The sequence below is a fragment of the Penicillium subrubescens genome, assembly GCF_028828155.1.
Source record: "Penicillium subrubescens strain IBT 31985 chromosome Unknown utg000005l_segment0_segment0, whole genome shotgun sequence".
NCBI classification, from domain to species: Eukaryota; Fungi; Ascomycota; class Eurotiomycetes; order Eurotiales; family Aspergillaceae; genus Penicillium; species Penicillium subrubescens.
In genome coordinates, this window is record NW_026643155.1 from 953,615 (window position 1) to 977,088 (window position 23,474).

The window sequence follows — 23,474 nt, forward strand, 5'->3', positions numbered from 1 at the left end:
GGGGCCTAGGGCCTGGCCCTTTGCCGCGGGATTTCGAGGGGGCGTAGAACCCCCATGTCAATCCCACTGACAGGGCTAATCATACCTAATCATTATTATTAAACACCCCTGGTCATTGCGGACATTCGGCTTGCCTCCTCGGCGCAGACGGCGATACAACCGTGGTGCAGCCCGGATGCAGGAGGTGCTTCCCCCCGAGCCACTAATGCGCGCGAGGACCAGGAAGACGGAGGTGGAAGGAGTGGGATGGGCGGTTTGCCTTTCTAGAACGACGTGCAGGAGGGAGATTGTGGGTTTAGTGGCATGCCTGTTGGGTATAGTGTGTATGCATGCGGATGTTTCTAGATATATGTGCACATGCATATGTACGATGGGGATTTAGGGGAATGAAGGGTGTATGTAGGTGCATCCGGGATAGAGTCATCATGCGTTGCTTCCTAGGAAAAGCAGGATTAGGGTTTTCGGTTTAAGACATGGTATGAGAAGACTAGATTACTCGAGGCCTTGGCTAGGCTGTTGATATAGACGTGGGTAGGTATGTATGACAGTATGTTGTAGTAGAGTCGAGGTCTGTGTTTCCATATGCCGGAGTAATATAGGACATACGCGCGTATCTCGGGTCCCTGATTTAGTTTTATTTCGTGATATATAGCCCAAAATGGATATGGACGGTTGCCTATATTTCATGGTACTAAGTCTGTAGTTCCTCGTGTAAGGTGACTGCATAGCTGACAGTGTATAATATAGATAATGAGGCTCAGAAGTGGAAAGAAGCCACATGGACTGACTTGAGGAATGATTCCATTTCTCAATTTTTGTCGTGGTTGTCTTGTTCATTTATTGATTTTCTCTTTTGATATTAGCTAGCCCCGTTCCTGACAAGCCCAACGAAGAACTAGCATGAACCACTCCAAGTTGACCTGTCACTTGAACCCAATTTCAGCCTCAGCCCTACGGGAAATCAGGATATAAAAATAGGATGTTCTAGAAGATCCCTTCACAATCCTTAATAGACAAGTTAATTCAGAATCAGCAAATCAGCAAATCAGCAAATCAATTCTCATTTCCAAACAAAGTCAGCGAAACGCTCAACGCTAAGAAATAACCGCAATATCCCATCCACCATCTCACCTCTATTCAGTAGGCTGCCATCGCCAACCCGCCGGATCAAAGCAAACCTCAAAGTCCACGCCCCCAAACAATCCCACAGCCCCATACAGATCAAAATCCCCCTCTAACCCCTCCACACCCCCAGCCTCCTCATCCACCTCCTCATGCAGGTCCCACCCACCCGCGGCATGCCCATCGCGAGTGAAAAACACCTCAGCCTTGCAGACCCGCTTAGTCCCAAACATGGCATCCGCCATGGCAAGCGGATTATCCGGCAGGGCGAACTTCATCCCAATGCCCAGCGTCTCGCCAACCTTAAACGGCTGGGTAAAGTCACGCCCGCCCCACGAGTCATTCACGAAGCGACACCCGTCGTCGGAAAACACACCCAGACTTCCTCGCTCCCAACCTGGTGAGCGCCAGGATGGAAATGGCTGCGCGGCAAAGCCTAGAGAGAGTCCGCTGGCATCACCCCCAGGGCCTGCGCGGAGTGCGAGCAGTTTGACCTCGAAGTAGATCGTCTTGTGCTTCTCGGTGACAAAAGGGGAGTCTTGGGCGGCAAAGTATAGTGGGAGATGGGTCAGTACGCAGCAGTCCCCGTTGCGATCAACTGTGCGGCCAAACCAGCGGCCTGGTGCAGTCGGAGACAGTTCCCCGGCGAACTCTCGTTGTTGGACGGGTCGTAGATCGTGGTTGACCACGCACGAGTAGACCGCAGCAGAGGGCACCACGGGCAGCCACAGCGGCGTGGAGTCGCAAAAGTCATGAGCTCGCTGAGCATCGTCAGCAGAGGCATTTCCTGTGCCAGAGCTGTAGTGACCTGAGATAGGTGGTGGTGGGAAGACTGAAGTATCTGGCACGGCTTCTTGCCAGTTATGGTAGGGTGGAGGATCTCCTGGTGGATATTGTGGTGGTTGAAACGGATTTTGCTGGGTGTTATTCTGATATTGCTGGTTGTTGTGGCCGTAGGAGCTGGTAGGGAACCCAGCTGATGATGATGATGCAGCTTGCTGCGAATCATCGTAGCTTGGCGGGGCGCTGGACATGTTATTTGCTGGTATGTGTGCCATATTGCAGATCAGTTCTTGAGGAGTGTGTTCACTTTGAAGCTTGTTCTGATCCTGATTCTGATCGATGTTGATGGGGAATTGTAACTTGGGGTAAACTTGTCATCTTGTCCTGCCAAGCGGGGCTGTGCGGGTGAGAGAATGAGAGGGAACCGTGGAATACACCGGATGATTTGAGTTGCCAGCCGCAAGAGGACTTAACTCTCGTAAATTGTCATCGAATGTCTAGATTGAAAGTCGGTCGGAAGGTTTGGTGATCGGACGGCTCTTTCTTGGTTGAGGCTGGACTCTGGCGTTGTGGTGCGATACTTTTGGTCAATTTAATATTCAGCCAGTCGAGGCTGAGGCTGGTGGGCTGCAGGGGGGCTGACATCCCTGAGTAGGTGATGTTCATACATACCTTGAAGGCTGATCTTCATACTCATATTCTTTGTAACGAAGAAGATAGATATAACGACTTCCACCTTAAGATCTGCAAAATTGGAGCAGTCACAACGACCAGTCCAAGGGAACGAGGCTAAGAATAGTTGTTGGGCTGCAGGTCTCACATTTTGGCCCAGTGAGCACTGCAGTTCAACCAGTCGAGCCACTCCAGTTACTTTCTCTGTGGCGAGTTTGAAACCTTTCCTTCTTCTTCAATCCTGAACTGTCGTCGTGCAATTGTCCATCTTTGTGCGAGCCCCTGCCGGGCCTCTGTCGTTAGGCTCCGCTGGGGTTCTTTCGACTGGCCTTTTGGTTTTCCTTTTTTCTTTGACTTCATCCACCACCATCTTCATCCTCGATCTTGCTCGCTGCGGTCGCCCGTAAATCCCCCTTTCAATGCTTGCCGCTCTCCCCGCGATCATCGATTGTCGGGTGTGTTCTGCATCGAATGCAAGATGACAGACGATCAGATTGAGCCCCGCAGGCGACGGCGATCCTCTATCTCCGAGCGCATCCAACGTGCCTTCCATGTAGATCGCTCAGACAAGGTACGCCACACCTTCATTTTTGACTGGGCTCTCGGGCTCACAGGATTGCAGAAACGGCAGAGTTTCTCTCCAGGAGATGATCAGAAGGGGTTTCATCTTGCCCAGTCAGCGCAATCTCCAGCCCAAGTCCAATCTGGAGATGGCGCACGCATTCACCTGGCAGAGGCAGCGGCCGGTCACCGCACTCCAACCGGCTATTCTCTACAAGATGAGACCCTGCCTAGCACACTTACATACTCATCACAAGACTCTCGTCTGCCATCGACATATACACCTGGCTCAAGCCCCTCGGTTCGACCAGCGTATATGTCCACGCCTGACCCAAAGAAGTCCAAAGACAAGGATGAGATATGTTCCTCGCCTACCTGGAAGGAAACTGCTCGCAAAGAACGGCGCGCGACCAAGCGACTAGAAGCAGAGAGAAAAGAGCTCGAGAAACGCCTCATGCAACTGGAAGAGTCGCAGGCTAGACTGGAAAACGGCATCTATGACAGGCAATCCCGACGCCTGACCAAGAAACAACCACTGGACAACGGCAAAAGATCTTCCAGCGCTAATTCCGAGAGACCGCGATCTTCCAGGTCATTATCAGCGTTCTTTTCATCATCACGCCGGTCCTCCCGATCCCGAGATAGCTCTACAAATGCAAACGACCGACGTCGATCTTCTGATCATGAGAACCCGGGAGGGGGACCACCAACCTTACCTCTTTCATTACCTGAGCGCTTTGGGACTGCGGTATCTCGAGAATTGGCATCTAAGCATGGGACTTCGCTAATGCCAAATCATCAGCTCCAACACTCGTCCCATCTCCTCCATCACACTGCCGCGAAGTCGGACGATCTTCGGGAGAATTGGAATATGGCGGAGGCCTGGCAAAAGCAGAATCGTGAGCGTGAGATTAATGATTCGCTAGCCGGTTTGAAGACGGAGATGGGTGTGAATAATGGTTCTGGGGCTGGTGCCCAGTCGGCATTGAAGAAGAGGGAGGACCTGCTTGCGTACCCTTCACTTACCAATCCCCGTATTGACCTCGACCGTGAGCTGTTCACAGCGAATCTCAGACAGGAACGGAAGCCCTCGGAAACTCAAAAGCCTGCAGCTTCTTCTACTTTACGACAGGGAGGCCCCTCGCCTGGTCAGAATCATACTCAGTCTGCTGAGTCTCCAACAACCCGAGTGGCCACGGCTCGTCAACTCCATAACGTTGCATCCGGGGAGGATCAACGTCCATCACCCGTGAAATATCCCCCTGCTAGTTTCAAGGAAATGAGAAACGGCAAGCCCGGCCTGACGAAATATGTAGCCGAACCCAGTCCAAATGCGCATCAAAAGGAGTACAAATCCTCTCCTCTAGCCCTGAACCCTGTCACGACCGATGACATTACCCAGAAAAAGGAGAACAAAAAGCCTTCCCAGTCTGCAGCAGCGGAGCAGAATTCCCGTGGACTCGTGCCTCAACCTCTACGGATCAACTTTGAATTTTCTCGTGGACGGGGTCGACAGGTTTCATATCCCTTAACCTCGGAGATCCCTCAAGGTCGAGCGAAGCAGAACACTCGTCAAGACCGGGCGTCACTCATGGGCCCAGTAGAGATGTCTGCTGGGAATATCAAGCGAAGGTGGAACCCCAAACCTATTGCGTTTGATAAACCGAAACCCACGGCATGGGAACTCAGACCACCGCCAGCTATCATCCCTCCATTAAAGCATCCAGGCCGGAAATATGCTCTCGAAGAGAACTCTCCTTATGGTCGACTCAGCTATGATGGTCAACAGATTCCGACTATCATCACCACAGAGGCAGTACCAGTGACCCGTTCACAAGAATCCGTACCCCAAGTTCGCCATTCCTTGGCTGAGATGCCCGCCAGCAAGTCCACTCCAAACGTGCTAGCTGTCCGTGGACACAGTCGCTCATCGTCCGGGGCGTCCAGCTATGATACCGCCGACGAAGAAGTCCTCGACACACCAAATCACCACCCAGAACGAAGGAACAATACATCTACCTCAGAAACTCATGAAACCAACCCCTCCAACACTCTTACCACAACCCCCCAAGACAACCCCACGACAAAGGAAATCCAAATCCCCACAAACCCCAGTCCCAGGGGTAACAATAACCCACCCCTCGCACCAGACGGCATAATCTCAAAGATACGCCACAACCAAATCCAAAAACCCCCACCCAAACAACTCAAAAAAGACCACCTTGTCGCCAAATTATTCGTCATTTGCTGTCACTGCCAATACTGGCACGACCTTCCATCCGAACTCTACGCAAAACTAGCCTGTCCCGAACGCATCCCCTCCGAATCCCGGCTAGCACGCAAGTTCTCGAGACATAATACGCCCGGACGGCGGAGTTCGTTTAAAAGGGCTGTTTTTGGGGGGATTTCTGTAGATGCGGCTGCGAGGCGGGTGGCGGGTGGGAAACTGGGTTTGAACGCGAATGAAATGCAGTTGGTTAGCGGTGGTGCTGCTGGGGCTGGGGCTGGTGCTGACGCTGGCCTGGCTGAGATTGATAGTACTGCGGCTCAGTCGGTACCGTTATCTTGTTGTTGGTGTGGACATGAGATGAATCGATCTTGTTGTCAGGGGTGGACGACTCTTGTGCAGATGCGTGAGAGACATCATTAGGAGAGGAGGATGTGTTGATTGCGTGACGAATATTATGACTTTGATGATGGGTGATGGGCGTGGTTTATTATTAGTGGACCGAACTACACTACACCGGACTTTGATGAGATGTGATGTGCTTTAATTTGGGTTTGATATTATGGGATTTTTTAGTGCCGGTCTTGTACGATTCTACACCGATTTCGTTTCTCGGGAGGACATGGTGCAGGGGAAAAGTCTTTCATGATTCATGGCTCATATCTTGTATTACAATCTTACATCTTTTATCCTTTCCACATAATAGGCATGAGCTAGAGCTCGTTGTTCTGTATCGACACTGTAGTGTTGATTTAGCTACTCGGTATCAAAATTTGATTTTTATCCCGGACTTGCGAAGGATGCAGAGTCTGATGAGAGTGTCAAATACTTTCCTTTCAAGTCTCTCACACCCTTGCAGGATCAATTGGTATTGTACCGCCTTATATGATAGGTTCTCATATAGAAGGTGATCATCAAACGTGGAGTCTTTTCCCACATTGACATCATGCTTCAACCGGTTGAGGTTAAATGTAAATGTTTGCAGATTACGTCAAAAGTCACATTAATCTATAGATCTAGAGATCCACATCATGCGGGGAAGACTTGAGGAAATACCAGCATGTCAAAACAAGTACGCAATAGATAGTGCAAATCTAGTCGCAGATTCTACTCTCCTACACACATCGTACAAGACAAAACAACCAAAGCTCAAGCTGGAACTCAAACAAAGATGCACACCCCCTGCCGAGAGATAATAAAATAAAGAGGGTTCGAGGTATGTAGTTTCCAAAATCATCAATCCAAGCGGTCATAAGACACCAGAAGAAGGTTAAAAGTTAAGAAGAAATTAGACAAACAATCAAATACTCTTGGATGACGTGAACGGGGGGCCAGTAAGGAAGGTAAGAAGAAGAAAAAGAATTGATTCAAGGGTATAGGCATCAAAAAGTCGGGAAAATCATCACAATAACCGTGATCGTTGAGAAGGTAAAAAGAAAAAAAAGGTGTATCGGAAGAATATGTATCAAGAATGAAAAAGAAGAAAAAAAATGTAGGGGGTATTCAACCGAAGAAGTTCCAAAGAGACATGGGAGAGAATTGGAAGTGAAATACCCATCAGTCAAGACGGGTGCTTCTGTTTGTTTTAGCGCCAGCGGGTAGGCTGCGCTGCGGATCATCAAGATCCGAATTCGGGGGCGTAGCATCGGCTCGCGCTGAGCCCGGAATCTCTTTCTGCTCAATCGCTTTAAACCAGGAGCATACCGGCGACGGCAACGACACCAGCAGCCATGGCACCAGAAACCTGGCGGATGGAGGCGCCGTTCGCGTGCGCAGAAGCAGAGGCGGAGGTAGAGGCGGGCTCGGGAGCAGCAGTCGCGGTGTTAACCTCGACAACGGTGGAGGTGCTCTTGATCAGGGGAGTAGAGCTGGACACACGGCTGAAGGAGGAGCTGGAGGAGACCGGGGTGCTGGTAGGAGTAGGAGTCGAGGTGGGGGTCGGGGTGGAAGTAGGAGTGGGAGTCGCGGTCGACGCGGGAGGAGTGTAACCAGATGGCACCAGGGTGATGGTGCTGGTCACACAGGGCGACGTGGCAGAGGGAGCAGCAACGCGCTCAGCGGCCAAGGCCATGGGCGCGAGGGCCGAGGCGAGGAGGAGGATGGACTTGAAGAACTGCATTGTGGTGGAATGTGTCGTGTTGTTGATGTTGATATTGATGTGGATGATTGTTTATTGATCCGATTGAGGTTGTAAAGAGTGAATGGAGCTGGTAGAAACGAATGCGACAGCCCGTGTCAGGGAGTGTGGAGATTTGGATCAAACGAATGACACTGCTTTCGAGGAAGACAGGAGGATTTAATACAAGAAGAAGAAGAGGGAAAGGGAAGGGACAAAAGGAGAAGAAATGGGAAATGAGCAGCCCCATTCTAGAGGGGGCCACTTAGCCTATTTGGGCTTAGTGGGGGCTGTTGCAGACGTAACCCGCCCGACCAGCGGAATGTGAAATTAATTGTGTTTATTATGTGTTGGTCTGGTGGAGTTCATTTCCGATTCTGATTGCCCTTGCAAAAAGAGTGTCATGGATTTTCATTGACTTCAAGCAAAGCCATATGTCTGGATTAATATACAGTAATTCGTGGGGGTAAAAGGGGGGGTATCAAGAGCATCCCAGGGGAAAGATATACAAAACAGCCACGCAGCAACCAAAATAGCCACCCCAAACGCTCGTCAGAGAAAGTCAAGCTTGGCACACGGCTCGCTCTTTGCAGCCAACACCAAGATCGGAGTAAGATCCCAATAGAGGGTCGATCCCCAAAGAATATCCGGCCAAAGGTAAAAAGGAAAGGCGAACCTATAACAGTAAAAAAAAAGCAACACTTGCCAGGTCATAAAAGGATAAAATCATACAATCCTGTCGTCCATCGTCCATCGTCCGTCATCCATCATCGGTCGTCCCATCTCAAAGCTAGAAGTCGGTCATCTAGACAGACCATACGGTCGCAACAACCACAGCCACCATGACCCAGTACCCGCTGGCATTGATCAGAGTCACCAGAGGTCCCTGAGCGGCCCCCGACGTGGAGGAGGAGGTGGTGGTGGAGTCCGAACTCGAAGTGCCATCATCAGCGGTCGTGCCGTTAGCCAAGGTTCCGTTGATAACAATCGTCTTGGTGCCGTTGACGTTGACTACGCGAGCAATGGACGTATTCCGTGGCTGAGTGCCGTTGAAGAGAGACTCGTAGTAGGTGCTGTTGTTGTTATCGTCACAGCCACATTCCTGGTTCTGCTCACAGAGGCATTGCACGGGCAGCGTCTCGTTCTTGTTGTCGTCGGCGTTGTGATAGTAGTACCCGTGAGGATAAGAGTAGGCGTATGCCCCGGCGAGCCAGATACCGGGGAAGAATGCCAGTGCTGCAACTGGCAAGAAGTAAGGCGAAATGCCAGATGAGGTTCTGGCGCCGGCTGTGTAGGGTGATCGGGCGCCACCTGCATAATATCTATTGTTGCCGAATGTCTTAGCTTTGGGGATTTTGTTTGGGGTCTTTGGGGGCTTCTGCTTGGGAGTCTTCGCGCCGGTGGTACTGCTGGACCTCGAGTTCCACATCCAGGGCCACGAAGATCCCCCACTACTGCCGCTCCCACTGGAGCCATAGGTGGTGCCGTGAGAAGGATTGTTGTAATCATACCTGCCGCCGCCGTAGGATGGGGAAACCCCAGAGCCTCCGCTGGATGAGCCGCCTCGGTTGCTGGACGAACTCGAACTGCCACTGCTGCTAGAAGAACTGCCTGAGCGGCCTCCACTGCTTCCACCACTTGAGCTGGAGCTGGAACCGGAACTGGAACTGGAGGAGCCAGAGGAGCCAGAGGAGCCCCCTCCACTCCGTCCGCCGCCACCTCCTCCACCACCGCGTCGCTTTTCGAGATCGACAAAGTCAGAATCCACTGGCGCAGAGTTGGGATCGCGTTCAATGAGGTCGGATTGAGGGGCGAAGGGAATAGATAAAGAGGTCACTCCCTGGGAGCCCAGGAGGAGGACAGTCGTTGCCCATGCCAACTTCATAGTGAGGATGATGTCAGATTCGGATCTGATAAGTGGACAGGTACTTTTGTATTGAGTTGAAGTTTCAGGTTGATCTTGATAAACCCGGGTAAGAAGAGGAAGAGTCTGTGTAAGTAGAAAAGGGGAAAGAGATAGAGGGATTTAAGAAAGAAAGAGAATACGACCAGAAGGCAAAGCCACGAGAAAAACAGGGTCTCCGCGGCTTAAATGGGCGGGAACTAAACCCTCTGGGTAGACGGGCAGAGAGAGCGGAGAGTTCGGGGGCCCGACAGAGGCACCGCCCCAAGGCAAAAGCCCAAGCCCAAGACCCAAAGCGTTGCTTAATGTCCACTTGGGATTGGCACTTGGTGCGAATACGACTGGGAAAGTCTAAGGCTACGAGGCTGAGAGGCGGAGGCTTAGCGAATTAGTTCCAGGGTCTAACAAGACTAAAGAATGACAGCATTTCCAACACTCCAGCATCCGATACGGAGTTATACTCCGGATGGGGACCCTGGACCAGTTAGTGGAACATTTCCTGGCTGTGTAATATTTCATTGGATCAAAATCATGACTCCGCCACCTTTGCTTTCATTTCGATTGCTTTGATGCATTAACACCATGTGGCAGGAAGTACAGAGTACAGTAGTTTCATATGATCAGTGCTCAGTGAAAGATTCTTTGTCCTTTTCTAGAATGCTGAGGTGCAGATATCCTGATGCACATTGCTTGTGGCAGCATCTATCTAATGAGTATTTACCCGGTCGGATATAGTAGTATATCCTATATCTCCAATTCTGGGTATATAGCGCGACAGACATAAAATTAGTAACTGTCATATTGTATAATTTGGATTAACTTACCCATATCCCTTAGAATTCAGGCACAGCCATCGGCCCCATCGGCAATGACGGCATGCCAGGACCCTGCATTATTATTGTTGTTCTGCTGTTCCATAGACTTTCTCGATTTGGAATCTGCTCGCAACCGCCCGCAGAAGATGATCACATTGATCATCATAACCCCCACCAGGTGGCCAACTAATCACTGAATCTTGTATACGAAGTACTAAACTACCAAATCAGATTGGAGATCATCTTCATGTAGGTACAGCACATGATCGCCGTCCTCTGCCTGCCAATTACACTTTTATTTTTACAATAAGATGACATCGAACTATCGAACTATATTCCAGTTCATTGGTATAAACTACGTATATTGCCTCTCGCTTCCAACCGAGGGGTCCCGTTCACACTCAGCCTTGTTGCTGTGGCTCCAGTAAACATGGTACAGTCACTGATTTATGCGAGGCTGAATACGGGAGAAAATGCCAAGAAAGTATCTCGGAGCGGTGAATGGGAGAGTGGGGAGTTAGTAGAACTTAGCACGAGCTAAGCCATCATCATTAACATCCTTTGCTTTCAGATTACCTTTGTGGAATGGCAGTCTTCTAAGTAAATATAGCAGTGACATGCATTCTCGAGTCATTACTGATAATTTGAAAGACTTCATTATTGTAAATATCTAAAAATTGTAAACAATGATAAGGCAATCCTCTAATCTCCCATCAAAGACTCCTTCTTTACCTAGTGATAACACTCCTTGTAGTTAAGTTAGTTCAGTCCCACATGCGATCTCCGCCTGATCCTCGGCGGTTGGCAGCCTTCACTTTCGGGCAGCCAAGCCAACGTCAACGCAGCTTCAACCCAGATACTCGAAGAAAGACACACTCTTTTCTTTTCCCAACGCCCACGCCTTTTTCTTCCAATCCGGCGCCATGGTGCGCCCGAGGGGTCTCTCCAACTCCTCCTCGGTCTCCTCAGTTCCCGACCAGGATCAGGTCTGCTGCATCCCCGTTCTCTCCAGGCCCGCCCCTGGACAAGCTCCCTTTCCCCCGCATTGGCCGTGTTAACTCGGGTTTTTTGCGATAGGAACTGGGGAGTATGTATGATTATCTGGCTAAGGTGATCTTGCTGGGTCCGAGTGGTGCAGGAAAGTAAGTAAACAGTCTTTCCCAGGATCTCCAGGAAAGGAGTTTTCATCAACAGATATATGGAACATGTGCTAACCTTCTTCCTTTCCTCTGTCAGATCCTGTGTCTTACACCGTTTCGTTAAGAATGAATGTACGGATCTCCCTGCCTTATCTGATACTGTCTATATACCCTTCAAGGACCCTTTGTTGACTCTGTTCCTTTTCCAGGGCGAGTACTCTCCTCGCAAACCATCGGCGTCGAATTCTCTTCCCGCATCGTCAAGCTCGGCACAGGCTCTCGTCGCCGGCGCATCAAGCTCCAGCTCTGGGATACAGCTGGCACCGAGCGCTTCCGTTCTGTCTCTCGCTCCTACTACCGCGGCGCCGCCGGCGCAATCCTCGTCTACGATGTTGCCTCCTATGCCTCTTTCGCTGCTCTCCCAACGTTCCTAATGGATGCGCGCGCACTCGCTTCGCCAAATCTGACCGTCTTGCTAGCGGGGAATAAAGCGGATTTGGCAGATTCGACCGCTTCATCCGATTACCACGACGATGCACACCGACCCCCACCAACCCCATCCAGCACCTCGAGTAAACAATCGTCTCTCCCCTTCGATGCGACCGGCTCCGTACGCTCAACGACATACCTAGGCCCGGGGACGAGAATGACCGCCTCATTCGCCGAGGGTCGCGAGGTTAGTAAGGACGATACCGCGCGCTGGGCCGCGCAGTCGAATATCCCCGTTGCAGTGGAGATTTCCGCTCTCACAGGTGAGGGTGTGGAAGAGGTCTTTCAGCGGCTAGCCCGTATTATCTTGACCAAGATTGAGTTGGGAGAAATCGACCCGGATGACCCGCAGAGCGGGATTCAATATGGAGATGGAGGCTTGTACGGTCATGGTGCGAGTGATGCCTCGAGTATTCGGAGTCGAGCTACGCTGGATGAGAATGCTTTATCACTGCATCGGCCCTCGAGGAGACGGGGTCGGCCGAGTTCGGGCTGGAAGGGTGGGATGAGAGAGTGGGAGGATGTGTTCCGACTCGGTGGTTCGACGTCCCGCAGAAATCGCGGGTGCTGTTGAGGAAGAGACGAGTCTTCCTCTCACCTTTTTCTTTTCTTGCTTTGGTCTGAGCTGGATGTGGTTTTTTGGATTCTGGGTTTCTTTTTAATCTGTCTTTCCTTCCGTCATTGCACGATACCCCCTTTCTGACGTTCGTTTTATGAGTTTTACCTTTTTATCTTGGGCAGTTGCTTACTGATGTGCTTTACTTGTGTGGATATTGTTTTTTGAGTGCTCCCCGATGTACATCGTGTGGATGTAGGGACATTTTCGATTCGAGCGTTCTTGGGACATCATTTCTATTGCTTTCTACTGAGTTCCTCGGACTCTTTATGAGCAAGATGCTATTGAGTCATGTCAGACTACTCGAGAGCTAATTTAATTCAGAAGGCTTACGGTACCTCCAATTATTTCGTCTTACTGATTCTCTGAGAAGATGTCTATTGATTTTTTTTGACAGAATGCCAACATGGTCATTGATCAGTCGGAGTGCCTAAGCGTATATAGTACGATTTGTATCCAGCGGCACATTATAATCCAAATCATTCATTAAAAGCCTTTTTTCATTCTGTCGTGAACCACAAAGGGGTCTCACTTCATATAGCATTATAAAGTCATATCATTCTTCTTTCGCACTTGGTATCTTCCCTTACTCATCAATGCCAGCAATGAGCGTCTTAATACCCTTACCAGCCTTAACTTCCTTGAAAGCATGCTCAGCTTCCTCAAACTTGACCGTACCCGTAATCAACTTCTTCACATCCACCTTGCCCGTCGAGACCAGCTCCACAGCCAGCTTGTAATCACCGCTACCATAGCGGAAGCTACCCCGAAGCGTGAGCTCCTTGGAGCACGCCGCCATAATGGGGAACTGGATCTCGCTGCGGCCCATACCACCCTGGACATAGGTACCGCCGTTGCGGAGGACGTGGATACCCGTGTGCACCGAGGGCTCGGCACCGGAGGCATCGATAGCAACGTCCGCACCAGCACCGAGACCGTTCTCCTGGCGCAGGCGCTCGGCGTTCTCGGTGGCGGCAACCTTGGATGGCATGAAGGTTGATGTGGTTGCGTACTCCTTGGCAAATTCCAATCGGGCCTCCTGGATGTCCACCGCGATCACCTTCGAAGCACCAAAGGCTGTCGCCACGGCACAACACAGCAGGCCGACGGGGCCGGCACCGAAGACCACCACGGATTGGCCGGGGGCGACGCGCGCCTGGCGGACGATGTGAACGGCCACACTCAGTGGCTCCATGAGAGCACCCTCCTGCAAGGAGAGAGTCTCGGGCAGCTTGTAGCAGAAGTCCTCGGGGAGGACGTAGTATTTGGCCAGGGTGCCGTCATAGGGCGGGGTCGCGGCGAAGGCCATGTTCTCACAGAGGTTGTACTTGCCAGCCTTGCAGGGCTCGCAGCGTCGGCAGGAGATACCGGGCTCCATGGCGACGCGGTCGCCCACCTTCAGTGTCTTGACGGCGGATCCCACTTGGGTGATCACACCGGCGGACTCGTGGCCCAGCACCATGGGGTCCTTGACGACGAATTGGCCGATGGAACCGTGCTCCCAGTAGTGCACCTGTAGAGAAGGGGGAGAAAGGGTTAGTTTCGAATTTCATGTTTGCATTCTCTCGTCCCCTCATACTTTGATTTGCTTCGCATGCTAGGTAGCATGATGGCATTTCGTGGTACATACATCACTGCCGCAGATTCCGGTGTATTTGACGTTGATGAGGACATCGTGGGGGTTGCGCAGAGCAGGAATGGGGCGGTCTTCGAATTTGACCTTGTGAATGCCCTCAAGGACGAAGGAGAGGTTCTATTTTTTTTCCCTGTTAGTAAAGGGGTGTTGCCTGTGACATTCGTGTCTTCGTGTTGTGGCGGGGTGGAGGGCGGGGCGGATCGCATTTAGCCATTTACCTGAGCGGTCTCGGATGAAGTCATGGTGAATAAAGGATGGGAAGGGGTTGTAAAGAAAGGAGGGATGAATTAGAAGAATGGAGGAGAAGCAGGGGAGGAATTGTGGAAGATATAAGTATGGGATGATCGTAGAAATATTAATTGTATCAAGACCGGCAAAAATGGGAATCAACCGAGCAGGAAGCTCCCCGCAATGTTCACTTTTATTTTATGTTACTTGGAAAATCCCTGTCTAGTCACTCTAGTCATTCTCCTTCCGGTAATCAACTCAGGTCAGAATTCGGGCGACTTTCCCCTAGTGGATCCAATTGGGATTTTAACCGCGGGGCCCTTTACCCGATTTTGCCTTAATAGGCCAGCATAGTTTAGTACTTGACTGATTGTCACTACAGTACGACTAGCGCCACGATATTCCATAAAGATGTCCAGCTGACCAGAGTGATTTTTCCCTCATAAATTTTGTTTTTTTCGGAGTGGACCAAGAAACTGTGTAACTGTACAGTCTACAGGTGTAGGTGGGGAATGGGACTGTACAGTGTACTCCGTACAGAGATCTAGATCATGAGATCACACGTCCGGGTAATATTCCATTGCCATAGAATTGAAGAACTTTGGTTAATCAATATAGATCAAGTCATGTGCTACTGCTAATCGCTGATTCGAGGGGACTAGACCGTTGATCTTGGAATATGTACAGAATATGCCATGCCAACTCCATAATATAACCAACCAATAACCTCGCTAACTGAGCCGACTGGAGATGGTATAATCCATATCCTTCCAATATCATGTAGAGTGACTATCATTAATTCAACTATTATAGTCATAGATGTAAATAATTTCAACAATCAGTTACTGAGTATTAAGTATACAGTAAAGTACCTAGTAGTATGTCCCGGCCGAGAACTGCACTTGCGCACTGCCGCGCCAAGCCCGAAGCATCATCGAACTTCCTCTCTCCGCTTCTTCAATCATTGGAACATTCCATCCCCGAGCGACTCGCTCTTCACACCCATCATGGTCCGCCCACACAGCTCCGTCCTCCGCGGAGCTCTGCGTACCATCCAGTCTCGCCCATCAACAGGCATTTCACAGCAAAGACTCTTCGCTGCTTCTGCCCGATACCGCGCCAACGAGAAGCAACAAGCATCCTTCAAGAGTCAGCTCTATGAGAGTACTCAGCAGCGATTGAAGCGCGAGCGCGCCGAGCAAGAGCGTTATGCTCAGTATCAGACTCAGTCATCTGGCGGTCGCTATGCGGCTATGATGTTCGGTATGCCTACAAAATTCTAAAATTCCCGGGATGGTTCGGTCTAAGACTCGATCAACGTCGCTAACTTGCTTTGTCGCAATTGATAGCTCTGATCTTCTTCTCGTCCGGCGCTTACTACCTCGGATCCCTCAAGCCCGCTGCCCTCCCCAGCTCTTCCACAACCTCCCTTGCAGACCTCGAGCCTCCCCGGCACAATATCTCCCAGTCCAATCTCCAGGCTGCGTGGTCGGACTTTGTCGAGATCCTCGGCAAAGAGAATGTCTCGACTTCCCCCGGTGATCTCGAGACTCATGCCGGCTCCGACTGGTCATCTTATAGCCGCAAGGAGGATGAGAAGCCTTTCCTCGTCCTTTATCCCGCTACTACCGAGGAGGTGTCACGTATCATGAAGGTTTGCCATCAGCGCGTTATCCCCGTTACCCCATACTCGGGCGGTACCAGCTTGGAGGGACACTTTGCATCCACGCGTGGCGGTGTGTGCATTGATTTCCGCCGTATGAATCGCATTTTGGACCTCCATAAGCGCGATCTGGATGTCGTGGTTCAACCTGCTGTGGGCTGGGAGGATTTGAATGAGCAGTTGGCCAAGGATGGCCTGTTCTTCCCCCCGGACCCAGGTCCAGGTGCCATGATCGGTGGAATGGTTGGCACGGGGTGCTCGGGCACTAATGCCTACCGCTACGGCACCATGCGTGAGTGGGTGCTCTCGCTGACCGTCGTTCTGGCCGATGGAACAATTATCAAGACCCGTCAGCGTCCGCGCAAGTCCAGCGCCGGCTATGATTTGAATAAGCTCTTCATTGGCAGCGAGGGTACCCTCGGTCTGATCACCGAGGCCACCTTGAAGTTGACCGTCAAGCCGGCCAGCCAAAACGTTGCCGTCGCAAGTTTCCCCAGCATCCAGAACGCCGCTGAGTGTGTCACCCACGTCGTCGAGGCCGGCATCCCAGTCGCAGGCGTCGAGATCCTCGACGACGTGCAGATGAAATGCATTAATGCCAGTGGATACACCAGCCGCGAGTGGAAAGAGTCTCCTACCATCTTCTTCCGCTTCGCTGGCACCCCGGCCGCTGTCAAGGAGCAGGTTGGTATGGTGCAGAAGATCGCCTCTAAGACCTCTAGCAAGTCCTTTGAATTTGCCCGCGGTGATGAGGAAATGGCCGAGTTGTGGAGCGCCCGCAAAGCCGCGCTGTGGAGTGTCATGGCCATGCGCAGAAACCCCGATGACCACGTCTGGACTACCGATGTCGCTGTCCCCATGAGCAGACTGCCCGATATCATCGATGCCACCAAGGCTGATATGACGAAGAGTGGCCTGTTGGCTGGTATCTGTGGTCACGTTGGTGATGGTAACTTCCACGGTAAGTAGCCTTCATATATCCAAGGCCAGAAACGGTTCCGCATTTTTGGATACCTTTGTTCTAACTCTATCTTAGCCATCATCCTTTTCAGCGACAAGGAGAAGGAAATTGCCGAGGGTGTCGTCCATCGCATGGTCAAGCGGGCTGTCGAGATGGAAGGCACTGTGACTGGCGAGCACGGCGTTGGTCTCGTCAAGCGCGATTATCTTGCCCATGAGCTGGGCGAGTCTACTGTGGACGCGATGCGCCGAGTAAGTCTTAGAGAACGCAGATCCTGTCATTTCTACAATCATCAAACTAACATGGCAAATGTGCTCTAGCTGAAATTGGCCTTTGACCCCCTCCGCCTGCTCAACTGTGACAAGGTTGTTCGTGTTGAGCAGCCCGCACCAGGAGAGGTAAAGGAATGGTAGACGAATAAGTCTACCTTGCCGTTGTAAGCCCCGTATTCAGGGTCTAGACCACCTCAGCAACGGACCTGGAGGCTATCGGTCTACTCCGATCCCGAACCCGAGCGGCGGCGGTGGTGATGGTGTCGGCGACGACGCCGTTCGTCCTCGCTACCACTGCCCGACCCAGAGTCCCGTCGCTCATGGTGAGGTTGGCGCTCGACAACGTCCACATTGCCGCCACCATAGCCCTGACCCTGACCGTAGCTCTCCTCTCGCGACTGGTAGCTCGGCCGCTCAAAGCCTTCTTCGTGCCCTCCGCGCGGTGGTGGTGGTGCACCGTATCCGGACGAGTACTCCCTGTGATATCAATGTAATCAATACCCCATTACCAATATATAAGGAGAAAATAACCCCATAAGAGCCTCTTGAGAAGAGACTTACCGTTCAACACGTCCATCGCCGTAGCCGCTCTGATGCACAGTCTCGTAGGAAGACTGGGGAGCTCCGTAGCCGTAGCGGGTTTCAGTCCGCTCGTACTCGGTTCGTCCAGAGTCGTAGGTCTGGCGACTCTCCTGCTGGTGGTAACCTCCGTTGTCCTGTCGGGATTCCCGGTACTCCTCGCGCCGGTAGCTTTGCACGGGGGGTGGGTTGGGCGGGGAATCGTTGCGATATTCGTCACGACCATAGTCATTGCGAGGGGGAGGAGGACGCTCGCCGTAGGTGTTCGAGCTGCCGTATCCCTGCTGGGGATAGTCGTTACGACTGAAGTCGTTGCGGTCATCCCGGCCGTAGTCGTTGCGAGGAGGGGCTGGACGCTCATTGTATGCCGACTCATTCTGATACTCGTATCCCGACTGACGAGAGGGTGCCTCGTAGCCATAGGACTGGGTCTCTGGCTCGTCACGACGTTCGTGGCGATCTTCGCGACGTTCATGGCGGTCTTCGCGACGTTCATGGCGGTCTTCGCGACGTTCATTATGACGCCGACGGTTCTCTCGCTCATCATCGTCATCGTCATGGCGGTTCTCATATCGCTGGGGCTTGGGGCTGCTTCGGCCTCCAGAGCCACCACCATCTTCAAGGGCAATAGATCCAATGCTGCCTACGAGACCACCAACTAGCCCGCCGAGGGCTCCTCCTCCAACGGCCTCGGCGGCGATCTTGCCCAGTGGGTGATCGCTAGGTTGCTGGTAGCCTCCACTGCTGCTGCCACCACCACTAGACTTGCCATACTTCTTTGGCAGAGCGAGGGGCTTGCCACATCCGTGACCGCAATCCTCAACACCCTCCTTGTGGTTTCGGCCCGCTCGAACACCTTCGCGGCTGAGCTGGTCACGAAGTTCCTCACGCTCCCGTTCGCCCTTGCTCTTCCACCACTGCTCGACAGTGGAGAACATGATTCCACGAATATCGGCCGCACCGTCATCGCCGTATCTGTGCAGGGCAGGATGGTGGAACACTCCAGAGATGATTCGGTTGAGAGTCCGGTCAATGTCAATGTTCTCGTCGTCCCAGCATTGCATCAGCTGGGGCACGGTCCACTTGACCACCTCCGAGGCAATTCGTCCCGCGGGCTCGTTGAGGAGGTTGGAGAAGTGGTCCTTGGAGAGCATCGAGTGGGTGGGGTTCGAGGAGTTGTCGTCATTGAACACAACGTGCTGCTGGTTTCGGCTAGTCTGAATGACTTCCGAAGAGCCCGTCTCCAGCTCCGACTTGGCTTGCTTGATGATGGGCAGGATGTAAGGAGCGATCACGGAGAAGACAAAGACGGTGATCTCATCTTGAACCTGCTCGATCAGCTCGGGGAGCACGGGAATCTTTTCAATGGCCTCGTTAATGCTCTTGAGCAGGTCATCGTGCCACTCGAGGACGGGGTAGATCTGCTTCTGAACGTTGTTTATGTAGCTGGCCCACTCCTCGGGCTGGCGGGGGCTGACGTTCTGGCCGTCATGACGGGCATTGTCTGCCTTGGACTGGAAGTCGTCCATCTTGCCTGCCTGGTCACCACTGCCAATCAGCCCACTTGGGATCTTGCTGAGTAGATCCTGTAGCATGCTCTTCGAGGGGCCCTCGGTTTGAGACTCCGAGATCACGCCCTCTAGGGACTGGAGCTCAGACTGCTTGGTCTTGTCGGAGAATTCTCCCAGCACCGAGTGGAAGAAGTCGACTCCACCGAAAGTGCCAGTCACAATGGGATAGACCTCATCGCGGGCTCCACGAATCTGAACCTTGGTGTTGCGGCCAACATGAGGGAAGACACCCCGCTCGCCGAGCTCGATCAGACTGAGTTCGGTGTAGTTGGAGTGGGCCGCGTAGTCTTCCAGACAGTGCAGACCAGTTCCGAGCAGACGCAGAGCCTCGTGCAGGTCATCGTCATTGCGAGAGCGGGCGTAGCGACGGCCGAGTTGGATGGAGCGACCCAGCACACGGCGGATGAGAGCGGCCGAGGTATCAATGCCGAGGTCTTCGGATGCGATGTAGTTCTTCAGGCCTAGAGAACGGTTGAGAAAAGGTCGTTTGTTAGCTGTATGGCAATACTTGGGAGATGAGAGGGGAAAAGAGATGAACCACGTACCAGTGCGGGTATCAATGGACAGCTCACGCTCTTCATCGACAGGTCCACGAAGACGACGGTCATAGCGACGGGCATCATCACCCTCAGCATAGCCCAATGGGTTATCGATGTGCTCGGTGGGCTGGTAGCATCCCAAACGCTCGGTGGTGACCTCGAACTCGCGAGTGCCATAGCTAACAAGAGAAGATGATTAGTACAGAACCAGGAATTCATGCTATGCTTGTTAAGCTAGCAAAACAACTCACCCAAAGCTCATGAAACCCAGGACCCAAATGAGAATGCGAATGGCCTCAGCACTGACGTGCTTGACGGTGCCCACATCGACAGCCTGACTGTAATCGCGCAGCCAGTTACCGAAATAAACACGCTTGACATCAAGCTTGCTGAACTTGCGTCCACCAGCGACACGGGCCAGGAAAAGACCCAACAGGGCATCCTCAATGTCTCCGTGACGCCAGTTCTGCCCCTCAATCTTGGAGAGGGAGGCGATGTTGCCGGCACCGAAAGCATGAGCCTGACCGGAGATGGCCAGGATGATCAGGAGGGAGAACCCCAAGCTCTGTAGTGACAGGGCCATGGTGGCTGAAAAGGGTGGAGGATTAGAAAGTGTTAGATTCACGAGCGTCAACTACTGTAGAATCAAGCTCTCGGGAGAAACGCAAGGAGGGAAAAGTAGAGTTTGGCACTGAGTTTCGTCGGATGATTCTGGTTGTTTAGGCCCCGCCCACTTTGTTTTTCTTTCCGATGGTGGGGTTGTTTTTTTCGTGATGTGCTGCTGCTTGTCTTGGCTGTTCTTGGCTTGCGTCCATCCTCTTGTTCACCAATGGGCAATGGGCGGCTGGCCCCGATACACCAGGGACTTGGCATCTTGGTTGGCCAGCCAGAGGAAGAAGAAGAGGAGAGCGGATCCATTGTGATGACCATTGATGCTGGACAGGATTGATATGTGTCGCCTGGATCGTATGATTGATTGGATTGTACTGTAGGTACAATGCTGGGGTGGTACTGGTAGTATCCAAGGTTGTGTGGGGTTGCGAATTGGTCAAACCTCCGGGGGGCCGAGGCGGGAAATTCAATTCCCTATGATCATGAATGTATGTATATGAGAATAATAGAAGAGAGATCTGCTGGTTATATGTATAATTATCTAATTCTAATATATTAACTCTTCCATGCTAACAAATTAGTACGAATAGTACTAACTACTAACTAACAGTTCCTCGTTAGTTTAGTCCTCACTAGTGTGCGCCGACCAGTCCAGCCCATCCGCATGCGTCCAGCCTCACAACTTCGACTTTCTCACTTTCTCACCGCTCCAAGTTAGTCTCTCTCCCCAGTTCCCCTAGTCTCAGTCCGATCAAACTGAGAATTTTCCTCCAGCTTCACCTTTTCTTCTTTTCTCTTCTTCACCTACTCCTCCTCCCACCTTCTACAACCTCTCTCTCAACCTCCTCCATAACTTACCCCTCCCCTCCCTCCCCTGCATACATTTCCACGTGGGGGGATCTCTTCTCCGCTCCCCCGAACTCAACTGTACGAGCGGAGGTTGTGCTTATCGGAGATGCGCCCACGCAACCCACGGTCCTCAGCTTCGTGATCTCTTACTTCCTCCACCCCCCGCGCGCTTACGTCCTCCCTCTCTCTCTTCCCCGCTTCATTGCTGGTCTCGCCCTCGTCAAAATTTACCATCCTCTCTTAACCCTCACCTCTCATCGCCACTCTTCACACCGCGCGTCTGCTGTTGCGCCGTTAACCCGCCAACTTCTCCGCCCACCTACTCCACAACCGACCACCACCTCCCCTCCCCTCACACACCCAACAGCCCAGGCATCCACAACAACCATGCGCAGTGCGATTCGCTTTTAAGCGCACCCTGTTCAGAGAAGTTTGCAGGGCGTGTGACCCTCATGGCGCGCTCCGACATGCAGTTTGGCCAGGACCCGGCCTACCCGGCCTCCAAGAGCCGATGGTCCATTGACTCCGGATCGCGCTCGCTTTCCAAGCGTATTTCCCGGAAGGGCTCCAAAGCCTCGAGTATGGAGGACGCGGGAATCCTCAACGCTGGTTTCCTCTCAGCATCGCGAGAGCCACTGCCATTTCCGGAATACTCCGATCCATCTCTATCTTCAGAGCCGAAGGCACATGGCTCCATGCGCTCAATCAAGACGACCCCAGCAAAGACTCCAAGTGGATCGGCCGAGAAATTCGACTCGTCCTTGTTTCTGTCGGGCACCGGTGTGAATGACTTTGCGGACGGCCTCGACCACCGTGCTCACAAGAGCAAGCACATGAAACCAAAGGTGCACATCAAACCAATGCTTCGGAAAATGTCTCGTGACGATGCGACATCTCAATCGATTGACCTCTCCCGCTCATCGACCGAGCAAGAGGGGCTGGGTATCTATCTCTTTGACCGCGAACGCGAACGCCGCCAAAGTGAGTCGCTGACGGGTGCGAACTATCGTCGAGCCTCGTCCGGCCTGCACAACCGGTCGACTAGTGGGGCCTCACAATTTTCGATCACAACAGGGTCGAGTGGAGGCAAGCCGGGGTCGCAGTATGTGTATCCATTGCGCCCAACCCCCCGATCATTCACACCTCCATTGAGTCAGTCCTACCAAACCTCGGTCAATGAGAGTGACGACCCGGTTGAGGAAAGCCCGGAAACCGAAATCCAGGCGAGCCAAGTGCCAGAGCCAGAGCATCACCGAACGACTCGTGCTTCCTCGGTTCCAATGCCACGACTGTCCCTGCAGATTGACGACGACTCGTTCACCCGCCTGCCGGGTATCTCACAGACCAACGTCTCCGGCCGACCATCCTTCGGGTACTCGCGAGATAATGGAAGCACCGTGGACACGGCTTCGCCCATCTCACGACCCTCTCTCGACTTTATGTTCCGCAGTCGAACTCGTACCAGCACTAGCACGGATCCCGCCTCCCGAGCCGCGACCATTCAAGCCGCACGACAGGCTTTTCAGGAGAAAGAGGCCGCCAAGGCGCGCCGGCTCGAGAAGCAACAGTCCAAAGCGGAAGAGAGACAGACCCGGCGCCTGGTGAAGCGTACCTCGCCTGAGGCGCAAAACCCCCCACCTGCGCCGCCTCGGGAAGAAATCTCCGAGAAGAAGGAGAAGAATGGAAGCCCTAAGGGCCCCAAGAGGATCTCGAAGGTGTACGATGACGAGCCGCCTCCCTCATGGAAGTCGCAGTCGAAGAGCACCTGGGTGCTCTTCATGACGTGGCTCCGCACTCGAGTGTTCAAATTCCGCCGGCGCCTCCGCAAGATGGCCTAAGTGGAATTTTTTTTGTGTTTTTATGCCTACCATCTAGCGATCTCGATTTTTGCGACGTCGGCTTTTTTTCTGCAGTTTTCAGGGTGTTCAGGCTGGAGTTTCTGGGGCCACACGACAAGGAGTGTGAGCTAACGGTGTTTGGTGGATTCAAGAGTTATCCATCTACTCTTATTTGCATATTTTTTGAGTTTATTGCAACATTTAAAGGCCATATGGTTGACTCGATAGTGAATATGACAAATTTTCCTATTATTTGTCTTTGCTTTTCACTGTAAACTGCTGA

General features: G+C 52.3%; 9 protein-coding genes across 9 annotated transcripts; 4 read left to right on the top strand and 5 right to left on the bottom strand.

Annotated features, from left to right (window-relative positions):
- Positions 1-1,133: 1,133 nt before the first annotated feature.
- Positions 1,134-2,156, bottom strand: N7473_006865 (SSH4 family protein; the record flags this gene model as incomplete). The annotated part of the gene is made up of 1 exon (XM_057152805.1): positions 1,134-2,156. The coding sequence occupies one exon, from the start codon at positions 2,154-2,156 to the stop codon at positions 1,134-1,136; it is 1,023 nt and encodes a 340-aa protein (XP_057007143.1).
- Positions 2,157-2,832: 676 nt separating this feature from the next.
- On the top strand, positions 2,833-5,788 carry N7473_006866 (uncharacterized protein; the record flags this gene model as incomplete). Its single annotated transcript, XM_057152806.1, has 3 exons — positions 2,833-3,148; positions 3,200-5,692; positions 5,747-5,788. Exons 1-3 carry the CDS (start codon positions 3,056-3,058, stop codon positions 5,786-5,788), a joined length of 2,628 nt encoding a protein of 875 aa, XP_057007144.1. The 5' UTR covers positions 2,833-3,055.
- Positions 5,789-7,052: 1,264 nt separating this feature from the next.
- Positions 7,053-7,484, bottom strand: N7473_006867 (uncharacterized protein; the record flags this gene model as incomplete). The annotated part of the gene is made up of 1 exon (XM_057152807.1): positions 7,053-7,484. One exon carries the CDS (start codon positions 7,482-7,484, stop codon positions 7,053-7,055), a length of 432 nt encoding a protein of 143 aa, XP_057007145.1.
- A 367-nt stretch (positions 7,485-7,851) lies between these two features.
- N7473_006868 (uncharacterized protein) lies at positions 7,852-9,555 on the bottom strand. Its single transcript, XM_057152808.1, has 2 exons — positions 8,993-9,555; positions 7,852-8,803 (listed from the first exon to the last, which is right to left on the bottom strand). The coding sequence occupies exons 1-2, from the start codon at positions 9,364-9,366 to the stop codon at positions 8,287-8,289; spliced, it is 891 nt and encodes a 296-aa protein (XP_057007146.1). The 5' UTR covers positions 9,367-9,555; the 3' UTR covers positions 7,852-8,286.
- A 1,567-nt stretch (positions 9,556-11,122) lies between these two features.
- N7473_006869 (putative Ras family GTPase (Rab4b)) lies at positions 11,123-12,401 on the top strand (the record flags this gene model as incomplete). Its single annotated transcript, XM_057152809.1, has 4 exons — positions 11,123-11,185; positions 11,277-11,341; positions 11,436-11,470; positions 11,548-12,401. The coding sequence occupies 4 exons, from the start codon at positions 11,123-11,125 to the stop codon at positions 12,399-12,401; spliced, it is 1,017 nt and encodes a 338-aa protein (XP_057007147.1).
- A 628-nt stretch (positions 12,402-13,029) lies between these two features.
- On the bottom strand, positions 13,030-14,321 carry N7473_006870 (NAD(P)-dependent alcohol dehydrogenase; the record flags this gene model as incomplete). The annotated part of the gene is made up of 3 exons (XM_057152810.1): positions 13,030-13,956; positions 14,074-14,196; positions 14,298-14,321. 3 exons carry the CDS (start codon positions 14,319-14,321, stop codon positions 13,030-13,032), a joined length of 1,074 nt encoding a protein of 357 aa, XP_057007148.1.
- Positions 14,322-15,314: 993 nt separating this feature from the next.
- N7473_006871 (FAD-binding oxidoreductase) lies at positions 15,315-17,344 on the top strand (the record flags this gene model as incomplete). The annotated part of the gene is made up of 4 exons (XM_057152811.1): positions 15,315-15,570; positions 15,657-16,931; positions 17,007-17,182; positions 17,252-17,344. The coding sequence occupies 4 exons, from the start codon at positions 15,315-15,317 to the stop codon at positions 17,342-17,344; spliced, it is 1,800 nt and encodes a 599-aa protein (XP_057007149.1).
- An 80-nt stretch (positions 17,345-17,424) lies between these two features.
- On the bottom strand, positions 17,425-20,475 carry N7473_006872 (Het-C domain-containing protein; the record flags this gene model as incomplete). Its single annotated transcript, XM_057152812.1, has 4 exons — positions 17,425-17,680; positions 17,765-19,814; positions 19,899-20,071; positions 20,144-20,475. 4 exons carry the CDS (start codon positions 20,473-20,475, stop codon positions 17,425-17,427), a joined length of 2,811 nt encoding a protein of 936 aa, XP_057007150.1.
- Positions 20,476-21,805: 1,330 nt separating this feature from the next.
- N7473_006873 (uncharacterized protein) lies at positions 21,806-23,191 on the top strand (the record flags this gene model as incomplete). Its single annotated transcript, XM_057152813.1, has 1 exon — positions 21,806-23,191. The coding sequence occupies one exon, from the start codon at positions 21,806-21,808 to the stop codon at positions 23,189-23,191; it is 1,386 nt and encodes a 461-aa protein (XP_057007151.1).
- Positions 23,192-23,474: the final 283 nt, after the last annotated feature.

Bases quoted from the DNA above. Each gene is read 5' to 3' on its own strand.
- N7473_006868 (XM_057152808.1), bottom strand. From the start codon at position 9,366: ATGAAGTTGGCATGGGCAACGACTGTCCTCCTCCTGGGCTCCCAGGGA. The intron at 8,804-8,992 runs GTATGATTACAA...CGGCAACAATAG, and splicing joins CCATCCTACGGCGGCGGCAG to ATATTATGCAGGTGGCGCCC.